The following is a 14,759-nucleotide window of genomic DNA, read 5'->3' as shown; positions in this document are numbered from 1 at the left end:
TTACTACCTACCCCCTCACCCTTCTAGATTCTCATTATTTCACAATAAATAAATACAAACACCATAAGATTGTTCCAAATATAAAAAACCTATATTTAAGACTCAACAAGAAAGAAAAGATGATTCATTATCCTTTATTTTGAAATATGCTAAAGTTCATCCAAAACAATTTAAGCTCTCAAAGAAATTATTTTATGAAATCTACAAGTCTATAATAAAATTTATAATTAGTTGGAGCTTATTTCTGAAAATGAGACAAAACTTAAGACCTGTGGCTTTCTCCCAAGAAATCTTCTAAAATTGACATGGATAAATAATATATGTAATTTAAAATTTATGTGAATGAAATAACTAATAAGAGAGAATGATGGGATACAATAAAGGACCCTTCATTTGTCCTTCTCTGTCCTTTGGATGGCATCTCTCTCTCTCTCTCTCTCTCTCTCTCTGTATGGAGAAAAAATATGGACTATGTTGTGGTTTGAGTTGCAAAAATCTTCTTCTTGTTTGGTGAATCTCCCTCAGCCAATCTCCCAAACACACCACCCCCTTTCTCCCTACCTCATTTAAGCTTTCTCTATATCTACAAGTTAGATTCCCTGCTCCCATTTCCTCCCCCCACCCATCATCCTTCACCTACTCTGCCTGCAACTCCCACATCTCCTCCTCCATCCTCCACCCAGCTGTCAGAGATCAGAGTTCTGCAACTGGTGCCTGGGTGCAGCTCTCTCTCCTTCTGTTTCCCCTTACATGGTCCTTCCAGGAAGGAATCAGCAAACACAGGCTGTAGGAGGACAAACAGAATGATGGATGGTAAAGTCCAACACCCAGATTACCCTGACTTTGTTGAGGTTGATCCCACCGGAAGATATGGCAGGGTACTTGCACAAGACCAATCCTTCAATTTTTCCTCATCTTCCTCTTTGGTTTTTTGGCTAATGCTTTTGTGGAGTTCCTATGTTGGGCTGTGTGTTCATCTCTTTGTTTGGTTCTCTGCAGTACAATGACATCCTTGGCAAGGGGGCATCGAAGACAGTGTATGGTCACTTTCACCTGTTACTCATCTGCTCACATAATTAGATTTTGAAGCAGCACTCTGCTTCTCCTTGATTCATGGGCCTTTTTTTCTCATCAAAGAATTTTTCTTGCCAGTTATAGGGCTTTCGATGAGTATGAAGGGATTGAGGTTGCCTGGAACCAGGTGAAGCTGTATGATTTCCTGCAGAGCCCTGAGAACCTGGAGAGGCTGTACTGTGAGATCCACCTTCTCAAGACCTTGAAGCACAAGAACATTATGAAGTTCTATACCTCCTGGGTTGACACCTCTGAGGGTAACATCAATTTTGTCACTGAGCTGTTCACCTCTGGCACTCTCAGGCAGTAAGTGGATATGCTTCTTCTTCTTCTTCCTCCCTTTCATTTTATTGAGATGGTGGATCTAATGAATCATGCATTTTTTGTGGACTAGAAATTTTATGCTAAATCATCATATAATGTGTGGATAGGTATAGGCAAAAGCATAGAAGGGTCAATATCAGGGCAGTGAAGCACTGGTGTAGGCAGATTCTTAGCGGCCTTCTCTACCTCCACAGCCATGACCCCCCTATCATCCACAGGGACCTCAAGTGCGACAACATCTTCATTAACGGGAATCAAGGCGAGGTCAAGATCGGTGATCTTGGCCTCGCTGCCATACTCCGGAAATCACATGCTATCCATTGTGTAGGTATGATCACCATAGGCGCCGATGATAAACTATAAGGATTTTCTATGATGTGTATCGATTTCATATGATTTTTATTTTTTATATCTCACAGGCACACCGGAATTTATGGCTCCGGAGGTTTACGAGGAGGAATACAATGAATTAGTAGACATATACTCATTTGGGATGTGTGTCTTGGAGATGGTCACTTTTGAATACCCGTACAGTGAATGCACCCACCCCGTGGCAATATACAAGAAAGTCATCTCTGTAAGGAACCTCAACTTTCGGAACTAGTTCTAGCACTTGTTATGCACTTTAGCTTCTCGTTATGATAATAATCTCAGTGAGGATAGCATTTATGTTGTCACTAGGGGACGAAACCCGAAGCATTGTATAGAGTGAGGGATCCTGAGGTTAGGCAATTTGTTGAAAAATGCCTTGCCACAGCATCCAAGAGGCTTTCTGCAAGGGAGCTGCTTGATGATCCCTTTTTACGAGTTGATGATCTTGGTTCGACTTATGATGATGGACACATTAGCACTATGGGTCATATTCTGAGGCAACCTTCCCTTGAACTTATTCAAAGTAACGGGTCCTTGTTTACCAATGAGTTCTCGAATAGTTTCCATAACGAAACAGAATTGATGAATGGTTGGGACTATGATGCCGCCAATGTGCAAGTGCACAGAAATGAACTATTCAATAGCTACAAAGATGAGCAACCTTCTAATGTGGACATTACTATTAAGGGTAAGAGAAGGGAAGACGGGAACATCTATTTGAGGCTAAGGATTTCAGACAAAGATGGTAATACCGATTTAAGAAATTGCTTTGTCATATTGATTCTTTCATGCGGTAAATAGGAAACTAACAACTTGCTTTCCTTTCATTTTGCAGACTGTGTACGAAATATATATTTTCTCTTTGACGTTGAAGCTGATACTGCATTGAGTGTCGCCACAGAGATGGTAACAGAATTAGATATAATTGATTATGATGTGACAAGAATAGCAGATATGATCGATGAAGAGGTGGCTTCTTTGGTACCAGAGTGGCAGCCAGGTCCAGGAATAGAAGAATTTTCAGGATTTCCTACAACTACCTTCTGCCAGAATTGTGCCCCCAATGTTTCATCATGTGTTTCACTTCTAGACTATCACTCGTTGAAAAATCCATGCCACGCTAACATGAAATCAGTTGACTGCTGCCACTTTGACTGTGCTGAAATGCATGGCCGATTTGAGGAGATAACATACCAAGTTGAGGAAACTGAGCTTTGTGTGACTGAGGGAGCACCTATGCTATCGACAAGCCAATCAGATGGACCTGATGTTGGCTCTCTAGCATCAAGGTCTAATCACTCTGACGAAGAGTGTGAACAATTGGACCCGACAGTGAAGGATGAAAAGGTTATATACATGGATGACTACAAAAGAAGAGACTCGAGTCAATCTTCGGATCAATTATACTCAGGATCTCACCAGCAACAGTGTGCTGATTTACCAGAATTTAGTCACCAGTTTACAAAATCCAGTAAACTCGATCATTGTGAAAATGAGATCAGACAGGACCAGAGATGGCTCAAGGCAAGGTACCAAATGGAGCCACAAGAACAAAGCCATCAACAGTTAGGAGGATCGGAAAGAGAATTGCATCCATCCCTAGAGTCTGGCAATGGGGAAAGAAGCAAACAGAATGGATTTTCAGGTTCCTCACTTCTTAAACCTTTACATTTTCCAGATGAAAATTTGACGATGAAGTCCTTCCATTTGGGGAAACATAATTCATTCCATATCCCTCGAAGTGACACAGACAAGGCCACCATGATTAATATGGTTCCTGCTGATGTAACTTCAGGGTTTCGCTCGAGAAAATGCACCAATTTGGAATCACCAAGGGATAGAAATTGTGAGGTGAACTCCACAGGCTGCACTGAGCTTTTTTTCGCAGCAAAGAACTTTTATGCTGGAGCCGTCATGCCAAGTGCTCTCACCAGAACTAAGTCGCTCCCTGTTGATGCCGTGGATGCTTAGTATGTATCATTATTTTTTACATCCACACTGACAGATTGTATATTACTTAAGCTGAACTTTCAGCTGTTCGCCTGCAACTATTGTGCAGGATTGGTGAGCTGAAGTGAAATGTCCTGTTGTTGTGTATCCTTTCATGAGTCCATGTAACTTTATTTATGCGAGAGGACAATCAAAGATTGTAATCTTTAGGAAGGCATACTGCAATATACTAACTTATGTAACATCATAAGATTTGCCCAGGGGCATGAGAAACATTCAACTGAGTTTATTGATTCTGTTCACTTTCATGGTTCTACCACAGCTATGCGGAGCTCAATGTTGACTCTTTTGCTGTTCTGTTCTACTCCAAATAGCTTAACTGTCCCTAATCTTCAAACATATTATATCTCCGGCTATTGTTTAAGTCCATAATGCTTGCTGAAAGCTGATCACAGAACCATCTGAATCATCAAAGAAATCAGCCAATTACTGAAACTAGGATTTGAATGAATTCCCAGTACTTCCAGTGAAATCCATCCACTATTCTCTGTGGACTGCCAACATTGAATTGAACAATTCATTGACCTTCTACAGGAGATCGAAGCTGGCCTTCATTGACTGGCACAGGTCAGCCAATGAATGGCCGATCAAGAGGTAGAAACTATTCAGATTTGCATCAGCCCCCTGTCATCCTTGCTGTCTCTCTCAGTATGTCCCAGTTATCATCACATGCTATCTCCTTTCCAACTCATGCAAGTTCCAGTTTAGCCAAGCAGCTCCTCATCTACAGCTGTTTAGGAACGAAGCTGTCGAAGGAAGTCTTAAACAATGTGATGCTGCACAGAGATAAGGAAATTGATGGAAAGCGATAGTTAAAAAGGTTCACAGTTGAATGAGATGAAAGTGACAAGAAGTTTCAGAAGTGGGCTTTGTGATATGGTGATAAGCATCAATTGATGCTGGGGTGGATAGCAGAGAAGAAAGGTAGGCTTCATGGAATCTCTGTCATAAATAGAGAGAGGAGGGAACAAAGAGCACTTCCTCTTGCCTGCTTGCATGCAATCATAACATGTGTTCCATGAAGGCTGCTGCATCAAAAGCCAATCCATCTTGTTTGCTGATCACATGTCTTGATGTGCATGCTCATATACTATATTATCATCAAACACTATCTTATAGTCGTTCTGATCTCACCACCTCTTTAGAATCTATCTCATGAAAGTGCCAGCATTAGCTGAGTAAAGTCTTCAGCTTTTGTTAGTAGTACAGAACCGTACAAAGGGCATCTGCTTTCAATTAATGGAGCTCAAATCTTCACAGGCTTGTAGGGCTAATAGGTTTCAATCAAAGATGTTAATGACGATATGCTCGATTATGTACCGCTGGAAACGTATAACTCGATGATATCAATCGAATAGATTACTGAAACTGGTATCGGACTGATGCTTCAACTAAACAAGCTACATTAGATTAATCTTCTTCAGTTGCATCTCCTGCAGCAACAACAGATCTCTCATTAGAAAATTAGGAGTGCAAGCCTCTTGCAATTTACCTGGTGATGATTCAGTGTTGCACTCAAGATATGCTGAGATGTGCATAGCTTATATGCATTGTCCAAGTTCAGACAGGCATGTCAATATCTTTTGTCAGTTTTGATAGAAAAATCAACATGAATTAGGTCATGTAAGTTTATGCACAGAGCTGATGGAAGGTTTAGGTCACATACATCACAGCAACTATGTTTTCTCTGTAGAGGAAGGAAAGATGAGATCATGAGCTTAAGAGTGGAAAGTTCAGCAATGAAAAAGCTACTCTCACTATGTGGTTTGGTTAGGTAGGGTGGTGTTAGCTTGTGCTTTTCTTCCTTCCAATTTATGGCTTGGCCAAGTGTTAGGCAATCTAGAAACGCACTGTTCATGTGTTCCCATCAAACTCTGGAAGAAAGAGACCGAACAGTGAGGTTGTCTGATCTAAGAAGAGAAGGCCTTAACTGTGATAGTGAGTTTGCCTAATTGCTTTGGCATTAACTAACCACAGTAGTTGCACATTGAAGTGCTGTAGGAACTATTCTAACATAGAAACCACAGAGTGTTTGCAGGTTCACAGCTCATAGGAAGAAGATGAAGATTCTGCATCCTTTCTTAGCCTTTAGGTCTAAAATTATAATCAAGATTAGTTAGAGCAAGAAGAATGCAGAAAATTTAGCAAGCTCAATCCTAATTCTGGTCCATATCATTTGTCAAAAGGTGGCTGTTCATTGGATAATGACATCAATAATTTGGTCAAAGTTAAGCAGCAGGATTCAACATCAGTTTGAAGACTCCTCCACACACCAAACTTTACAAGATGAGGAAGGAAACACTTCAATTGGCATCGGTCACGCAAGCTTTCTTCTCCAACTTTATTTTTCTCAAAAGCTTCTTTTAACTCTGGATGCATGGATCATGTGCGCAATTGATGCAGCATAAACTAATCCTTCTGCAGGATTTGGTCACAGAATTTTCTTGATGCTCAGTGTCCAATCATCTACCTGAATTATGCTAACCAAAGATCATATATTACCATGTGATAAGTTTCTGAATGTAATGCCAGAACAGAATCCAAATCAAATATTTTCAAAAAGAAAAAGATAATATGCTTAAGCATTCATATCATCTAGTTGAATGCAGATACCTTTGCAGAGTTTGGATAGTTGACACTTCAAGATACCGGGCAAAATGAATTCACAGTTTGCGACCACTTATTCGTTCGAGTGTCCATGACAGTGACACAGTTTGCAACTCAGCAGATCATTCTTCAGCAGGTGGAGGAAGGGAAAAACCTGATACTTCCAGGCCATATATTCACTTGCACTGATGAATTCAATATTCAACAGAAGGTCTAAGAAAATTGCAACCTAATGAATCACTGTTCCAAATGAGTCAGAAGTTTATGAGCATCATATATATGTGCAGAAGATTTAGTTGTTTGCAAATTCCTTAGAAGTAGACCTGTGATGCTCTAAAAGTGTTTCTGCAGCTCGAGGTTCTATGCTGCAAACAGAGCCTATGTAAGATTGGCTCAAACTTAGCATGTCCAACCCAACTCAATCATTGTGCTGGGTAGGGTTGCATCTTGAGGAACTTGGGCTGTCAATAAGATCTCTTTCTCATTGCCTCAAGGACTAGCAAATCTATTGCATAATATAATATGCCATATCATATAGTTTACCTCTTTTTTGTGTTTATAGTGCATGATGAAGGAAGTATTGTGAAGATAACATTCTTTTATTTCATCAGGATCCAGCTGAGAGTTGGCAAGCATAGTGTTGAGTCAATCATTCAGTGATGAGTAAGTGGATGCAGCTGGCTATTCCATCTAGCTAGTGTTGGTGCACTCCAGCCATTAGAATCTGGAGACACAACACAAGAACCATCAGTCTGATCTGGGAAGCTTGCAAGTTATATTCTTGTTGCAGTCATGCATGTTTTGCTACTTGGTTCATCATGCCACCAACACCTTGTGTGATATACACCTTGATTCATGTAGGTCTAATCCACATATCTAGGATGTGTTTTAGCTGCAGTTACCTCATCACCATCAATTTAATCCTGAAGGTGATGCTGCAAAGAAAGAAGGTATGCCAACAAGTATACATCTCCATATTTACATTCATGATTGCTGCAGCATAGATTTTATCATCTTAGTTCTCTATCTGTATGAGTTCCACATGCATCTTAATTTCCATATTCTGAGTTAAACCCTGCATTGCTAACAACTCACCTTGCTTTAACTGTAGGCAAAACCTAATAGAAGCTCATCCTAATCCACAATTGGTACAAAATCAAATGAATCAATATGAAGTCCATAAAGCTCATAAAACAATGTAAAACAAGCATGAAAACCCTAATATAATAAAAAAATCCAATGAAATTATGTGAATCCCATATATAACATTGAAGTTAAAAAAAAAAACAAGTTTAGAAGTACCATGAATTAGGACAGCATATAATCAAACCACTAATCCAAATCCCTCTATTATGATGAGGATACTATTCAGAGTGCTAAATGTAGCTCTGTTCAGATAATATAATAATGTGGCTAGGGATACTTGGTTCAGCAATATCATGGTTGACACTCACAAGGTTCCCACACTAGTAGTGCTGATGAATTCATCAATGACAAAAGTCTAATATGGTAGATAGAATGCACTATTAGAAGTAAAGGGGAAACAGAAAATGAATGGATGAAATGTGATAAGATCCTCCTACTCATCTCCTTGCAAAAAGGAGCTTTCCTAGCTTTCATACTACCATCCATGACAGAAAAAAGGGATGGAGCAATAAAGTATAGGTGGGGACTTGTGAGTGCCAGGTTTGATATGCTAAAAGAATCACCTTTTCCTTTCAATTATTTGTACCAAGTGAATCATATCTTGAAACAAATTGAAATGAGGAACAAAAGCGTTGGAAGAGATCAAAGATGAGAATCTTTTTAGTGGCTCCATTGAAAGTAATAATGGTGGAGAGTGGCCCAACCTATGTTGCATGAAGCAGACACAACATTACCCTCCACAGTCCAAAGCAGTAGAGGTAACGACGACTACACCAACAATGCCACAATATAACCCACTCAACCTCTAAGCTTTCAACCATTTGCATGTGTTAATATTATCAGAACCAACTCTATCAACAGAGGAGTGAAACCCAAAGTTACCTACAAGCTTGCAGCAATTATTTCCTTGTGCTCTGTTTTAGCCAAGAACAGCAGTCATGAGAAGGTTCCCTGTGTGGGAGATTACATTCCATGACATCACAGCTTTGGCTCAAGTACAACATGTTGTCATTAATCTGCGTTGCAGCTCATGTTTTGAAGGCAATCATGTAGAAGGTAACATGGACATCAATAATGGAGAAGCTCTTCCAGCATCCCATGGTCAAAGCGCACACGGCCATGGAAGTCTGCCGAGGAGCCATGTGTGAGAATTTATAGCGCAGGACACCACCAGCTTTGTCTGGTATCAATCACTGTGTGTGACTTGGCTTGACGATGAACATGTGCTGTTCAACTGCATCGTTCAGAGAACACGTTTGTGACACGGAGAATGAGAGCATGGAGACATGATGTGGAGTAAAAGAATATGATCTGCTGCACGCACAAACATCTCATCGATCGAACGCCTTCTCCGCCTTTCTTCTTCCTTTAATTCTGGTGGCAGCGGGCATCAGAATTCGTGCGCGTCAGATCCCGCACAACCATGCAGTTCGGAAACAAGAGAACCGCCCATCACTGCAGCAGCGTCCACCTTGACCGGACGCGTGTTGCACTGACGGCAGGCATGGGGTCGATGTTGGGATACGAATACGAGGTGGCGTCGCAGTGAGACGGAGGAGAGGGGAAGCAGCCGTCGTTGGGAGAAGTAAAAAAGAGTTTGAAGGAAGGGGAAAAGGCGAGCGCACAGAGAGAGAGAGAGAGAGCGGAACTCCAGTTACATCGCCCCCACCACTGGGAAGAAGAAGAAGAAGACGACAGTGAACAATATATTAGCGCATTCGACACTTGAGAGAGAGAGAGAGAGAGAGAGAGACGCATGCGCCTCTTTTCTGGTCGTCAGCGCTGCTTCACTCGACTCCACTTCACTTACGGAGAGAGAAGGAATACAATTAGACACATAAGTCATCAGGAAGCAGAGGAGAGAGATGGAAGACAGACAATGGTAGAAAAGGAAGGAGTAGAAATGGCGGTGAGACTTTGAAAACAGTCAAATTAAGAGATCAGAGAGAGAGAGAGAGAAAGAGAGAGAGAGAGAGAGAGATGGCGGCGGACGTTAGCTCGAGGCGGTGGGTGGTGTGGCTGCTGCTGACCATGGCGCTCTGCTTATCGTGTGCCGAGGCCGGGAGAGGACAGGTGCCGGTGAAGCGGAGGCTGGAGGTGCAGCGCCACCTCAGGAGGCTCAACAAGCGGGCCGTCAGGAGCATCAAGGTCGCTCCTTTCTCCCTTCTTTCATGCGTTTCCTTCCTTTCCTTCCACATTAAGTTGCTTGAAGAACAATAATGCCCGAGAAGCTCGGTCTTGGCTGCTCATCCAAGGAATTCTTTGTTTTTTTCTTGATTTTAATGGCAAATCCAACACCTTGGGAGAAATGCAGCATCAATTTCACTTCAAGAGTCCAGTTCTGTAACTAAATTTTCTTCAGATGCATTGTAAATCTCAGCTCTTTTAGGTTTTCTTGTCATTCTTGTCTGGTATGGCTTCTTCTTCCTCCTCTTCTTACAATGTCTTCATTCCCTCTTTAGTTGGCCACTGAACACTAGAATGGTTCATATTATGGTTATCACTGTTGTCAGGAAAACTAAAATTGATCGGAAATCATATGCAGAGCCCAGATGGAGATCTCATAGACTGTGTGCACATCTCTCACCAGCCAGCCTTTGATCACCCTTCCCTCAAGAACCACACAATCCAGGTCTCTCTCTCTCTCTCTCTCCCCAATTTAGCCTCTCTCAGCTCATACTTATGAATTCAAGTTCATCAGATGAGGCCAGCTTTTCACCCAGAAGGCCTGCAGTTTGGTGAGAACAAGGTTGCCTCACAGAAGAGAACTCCTCCCCTGTCTCAGCTGTGGCATCAGCATGGGAGATGCCCTAAGAACACCATCCCCATCAGGAGGACAAGGAGGAAGGATGTGCTGAAGGCCAGCTCCATCAGGAAGTATGGGACGAAGAAGCACAAGAGCATCCCAAATCCACTGTCTGTTGACCCTGACCTTCTCAGTGAGAGTGGCCATCAGGTACGGTGGGTGAAGAAGAGGGAGAAACACTGGTTCTGCTACTACTACCACCACTGCTGCTTCCTAGCTTTCACAACCCCTTTCTCATCTGCTCTCTTTTGGGTCTTTGTGAGTAGCATGCAATTGGTTATGTAGAGGGGGATACATACTATGGAGCCAAGGCCACCATTAATGTGTGGGAACCCAAGATTCAGCAGGCAAATGAATTCAGTCTCTCTCAGCTCTGGATCCTGGGGGGATCCTTTGGGGAGGACCTCAACAGCATTGAAGCTGGTTGGCAGGTGTTCTTCTGTCGTACTTCCATTAAACATGCAGTAAATTTTGATTCTGTGCAACTCAAAAAACACATCCTCAGGCACTAATTTCTCTTGGTATGCTAAAAATCAGGTGAGTCCAGATCTGTATGGGGATAATAACACAAGATTGTTCACTTACTGGACTGTAAGTTGCCACTGTTCTTACTACCTCCTCATCCTACCTCGTAAGATTGTGCTTCTTATTACTGCTTTTGCAGTTAGATAGCTGCTAATATATATTTCCTCTGTCAAACTTTAGAGTGATTCTTATCAAGCAACTGGCTGCTACAACTTGCTCTGCTCTGGGTTCATTCAGATCAGCAGTGAGATTGCAATGGGTGCCACAATCTACCCCATTTCTAGATATGGTGGTTCCCAATATGATATCAGTATACTTGTTTGGAAGGTGAAGACAAAACTCATGCAATTGATGCAGAAAGCAGCAGAGAATTGCTGCAGCCTTTTGTGCCTTTAGGTTCACTAGTCCTTTTAGTAATGGCAAGGGTTTTTATGATTTGAGCAGGATCCAAGGGAAGGGCATTGGTGGATGCAGTTTGGGAATGACTATGTGCTAGGTTACTGGCCTTCTTTCCTCTTCTCCTACCTGGCAGACAGTGCCTCCATGATAGAGTGGGGAGGAGAGGTCGTGAACTCGGAACCAGATGGTGAGCACACTTCCACTGCCATGGGCAGTGGCCACTTCCCTGGAGAAGGATTTGGCAAGGCCAGCTACTTCAGGAACATCCAGATAGTAGATGACTCCAACAAGCTGAGGACACCCACAGGGGTTGGCACCTTCACTGAGCAATCCAGCTGCTATGATGTGCAGATTGGCAATGGTGGTCAGTGGGGGCACTACTTCTACTATGGAGGTCCTGGTAGGAACTCCAATTGTCCATAGGAACTCCTCTCTGTTTTCCTCCTTCCTTAACTCATAGAAGGTTGTTGTGCAAATGCTTGATGCTTCTCTTGATCAGTGTTTTAGCTCCCTATGTTTCTTGTCCTTCTTTCCATGGAAGTGTGGAGAGAGAGAGAGAGAGAGAGGTGAGGTTTCTTGAGAGGAACAAGCTTATGGGCTTGTGGTAGTCTTCTTCTTGTCATCTGTTTCTTTTGTTGGATTTGTAATTTTCTCCTCTGAGTCCCTTGTTCAGTTCTAAGATGATAGTGAATGGACCTGTGTGTGCATTGATTGGTTAGAGGAGGACCTCAAGCACATTGGAATTTTGCTATTGGCAGCATGGAGATTGGGACCCCAATGCAAACAATTGTGAGATGGTATGGTGGTGGATAGTTGTAAAGGAAGACACCATCGAATAAAGATATTTGGAGCTTTAGAGAGATGCTGTGCATGTGAAGAAGCTGACACAGCTTCAAACTGCAACACCACCTTTACTGCAGTCAATTGGAGTCACTCTAATGGCTTCCTTCATCTCCTTTGCTCCCCCACCACCAAACTCTTTTATCTTTTTGTTCCATAGCTAGCTTTGATGGAGAAAACTTGATTCAAACTTTGAACTAAAGTGAGAACAAAGAATTAATAACTCTCAAATCCAAAAGATTCTGTGGAAATGGAGAAGATGGTGGATCAGAAATCAATCATGGTGTGACCCAAGTGTGATAGAAAAAGTTGGCAGAGGATTCCTGTGTTCTTCATCAGCCATCAGCACTTGAATGATTGCATTGAAGAAGCTCTCCACAGAAGCTTGTCAGTAAAAGTGGCATGCGAAATGAATCCAATAAGTTCATGTTATTGCATGAATTGACAATATCTACTGACCTCTCATGTTTGCAGAGGTTCCATTGCTGTGAACTGTTGCCTTTTGGATCCTATGTTCTTTGTATACAGGAGAATAAGATGAATCAGAGCCAAGTAATTGATCAGAACAAAGACCTAAAAACATAAACATTGATCTTGATGTGTGAGCTTAAGAAACACAAACAGACAGTATATGCTCAAAGTGCATGCTTAATGATGGTGCCAATCATGCATCTCAAATTAGACAAGAAAAGCCAAGAATTTAGTATACAAGCAGCAACTAATCTACATGTATCCACATTCTTGATCTTTTAGAGAATTTATATTCTTGACCCAATTCAACTTCAAAGAACAAAAAGCTTCTACTAATGCCAAAGTAGTATTGCTACTACAACATGCTTGCAATGGATTCTGGCATAGTAATTGGCCTAAAACAAATCCAGACTACTGTAACTCAGAAACAAAATGAATGTAGAACTCTGTGTCTGAATCTGCAGCTTGGCTTGAGTTCCATGAATCTGCTCCAAACTGCTGAGTATTGGACAAAGGGAAGATGAGACAACTGCACCTGACTGTGTTATGATGCTGAAAAGATGGAGGAAACAACACATGGAAGTATTTATAAAACCTTTTTGAAAGCCTTCCACAAAGCAAAGTAAACTATGCTTTAAGACTCTACTGTTGCCACACAATGCAATGATTAGCCCAAAAAGATAACACAATACAATGATTAGCCTCAAAAGATACTTTAGGAAAAAAAAATAAAAGGTAAAAGAGAAACAACTTCATTAAAACTTAATGCTGATGCCTTTGTCCTGTCTTCACCAATTGTCAAATCTTCAAAAAGACTAATCTAGTTATTATTTGACCGGATGAGATAATTAATCTATTATCTTATTGAAACTGAATTAGTAACCTAAAATATTTGAGTAATACATTTATCAAATTTTAAATTAAGGTACTATAAATCGATAAATTAGTCCTTATTAGCATCCATGCATGTCTCTTTGGCATACTTCTGTGGAATAATTTTATCTGAAAAATCTTGCAAGTAACAGAACACATTGTATAGTTTCTCTCTTTCTTTCTCTCTCTTCAATTTATATGTTTATAAGTAATGACTGTTGCTGATGGTTCTGTGTTGACCTCCATATGTTTTGACCATACATAAGTAAAAATGATGGGGTATTATTTAAGTAACACTCGATATGGGCACTTAAGTATTCTAATAATAACCCACATGAATACTAAGGTCAAAAGTGAGTGCTCGACCAATCCCTCTAACGCCCGATTTAGTCCGGAGGTGAGGTGAGGTGAGATGCAAGTGGTAAAAGAGTGATTGACTTTAATTCTTGTGTAGAGATAGATTTTTATATCGAATAAAAAATGGGCATAATATTCTAAGAAATATTCTCTAAGGGGATAGCCGCTATAGTCCCTTTCGGAGTCTTATCTTTGTAAACAATAAAAAGAGAGGAGACAATACATAATTTTTGACTTACGTCAACGTAAGCAAACCAAAAAGGCAAGTCTTATGTCTTCTATGCCAAATTAATTATCACATGTAGGTCATGTGTCAGATGATAATTGGTTAACAATATTTCCTCTATCATTTGTTTGTTCGATGGTACACTTCAAGAACTCTCCTTGAGAGGTTCAGAAATGCAGCCATGGACCATCTCAACATATGTGTCACGTAAAAACGAAAGGATATTCAATATATGATTGGCTTACATGTCTCAGACTATCTAGGGAGGTCAAATCAAGTTTGACGAATCAAGGTGCTCTTCGAGGATGTCAAGTTAGGCTTGGTCGACCTATACACATCAAGCTCTTCGAGGGGGTCTGGTCACTTGGCCAAACTACGCACCTCGGGTTCTCCGATAAGGTCAGGTCGAGCTTAGCCGACCTACGCACATCAGGCCTCCTTGGGCTTTCTGAGGAGGTTGAGTTGGGCTTGGCTAACCTATGCACCTTAGGCTCACCTTGAGCTCTCTAAGGAGATCGGGTTGGGCATGGCCAACCTATACACCTCGAGACCTTAAGCATTTCGAGGAGGTCGGATCGAGCTTGGTTGACCTACACATGTTGGGCCCACCTCAGGTTCTCCGAGGAGGTCAATTCGAACTTGGCTAACCTACACATTTTAGTCTTACCTAAGGCTCTTTGAGGATGTTGGGTCAAGCTTGGTTGACTTACACATCTCGAACCCACCTCG

General features: G+C 41.5%; 2 protein-coding genes across 2 annotated transcripts; both read left to right on the top strand.

Annotated features, from left to right (window-relative positions):
- The first annotated feature begins 428 nt into the window (after nucleotides 1–428).
- Nucleotides 429–4,022, top strand: LOC103997607 (probable serine/threonine-protein kinase WNK9). The gene is made up of 7 exons (XM_009418886.3): nucleotides 429–878; nucleotides 1,000–1,037; nucleotides 1,153–1,380; nucleotides 1,506–1,726; nucleotides 1,818–1,975; nucleotides 2,080–2,515; nucleotides 2,606–4,022. The coding sequence occupies exons 1-7, from the start codon at nucleotides 804–806 to the stop codon at nucleotides 3,739–3,741; spliced, it is 2,292 nt and encodes a 763-aa protein (XP_009417161.2). The 5' UTR covers nucleotides 429–803; the 3' UTR covers nucleotides 3,742–4,022.
- Nucleotides 4,023–8,654: 4,632 nt separating this feature from the next.
- On the top strand, nucleotides 8,655–11,923 carry LOC135648420 (protein neprosin-like). The gene is made up of 7 exons (XM_065166108.1): nucleotides 8,655–9,681; nucleotides 10,079–10,165; nucleotides 10,235–10,489; nucleotides 10,606–10,770; nucleotides 10,877–10,930; nucleotides 11,045–11,191; nucleotides 11,309–11,923. Exons 1-7 carry the CDS (start codon nucleotides 9,514–9,516, stop codon nucleotides 11,684–11,686), a joined length of 1,254 nt encoding a protein of 417 aa, XP_065022180.1. The 5' UTR covers nucleotides 8,655–9,513; the 3' UTR covers nucleotides 11,687–11,923.
- Nucleotides 11,924–14,759: the final 2,836 nt, after the last annotated feature.

This window comes from Musa acuminata, chromosome BXJ3-9, assembly GCF_036884655.1.
Source record: "Musa acuminata AAA Group cultivar baxijiao chromosome BXJ3-9, Cavendish_Baxijiao_AAA, whole genome shotgun sequence".
Classification (NCBI taxonomy): Eukaryota; Viridiplantae; Streptophyta; class Magnoliopsida; order Zingiberales; family Musaceae; genus Musa; species Musa acuminata.
This window is presented reverse-complemented; position numbering and strand designations above follow the sequence as displayed.

What these genes read in the sequence shown, in the direction of transcription:
- LOC103997607 (XM_009418886.3), top strand. Translation starts at nt 804, where the DNA reads ATGATGGATGGTAAAGTCCAACACCCAGATTACCCTGACTTTGTTGAG. An exon ending in CCACCGGAAGATATGGCAGG is followed by an intron (nt 879 to 999) that starts GTACTTGCACAA and finishes GGTTCTCTGCAG; the next exon opens with TACAATGACATCCTTGGCAA. An exon ending in ACATGCTATCCATTGTGTAG is followed by an intron (nt 1,727 to 1,817) that starts GTATGATCACCA and finishes TATATCTCACAG; the next exon opens with GCACACCGGAATTTATGGCT.
- LOC135648420 (XM_065166108.1), top strand. Translation starts at nt 9,514, where the DNA reads ATGGCGGCGGACGTTAGCTCGAGGCGGTGGGTGGTGTGGCTGCTGCTG. An exon ending in TCAGTGAGAGTGGCCATCAG is followed by an intron (nt 10,490 to 10,605) that starts GTACGGTGGGTG and finishes CTTTGTGAGTAG; the next exon opens with CATGCAATTGGTTATGTAGA. An exon ending in GATTGTTCACTTACTGGACT is followed by an intron (nt 10,931 to 11,044) that starts GTAAGTTGCCAC and finishes GTCAAACTTTAG; the next exon opens with AGTGATTCTTATCAAGCAAC.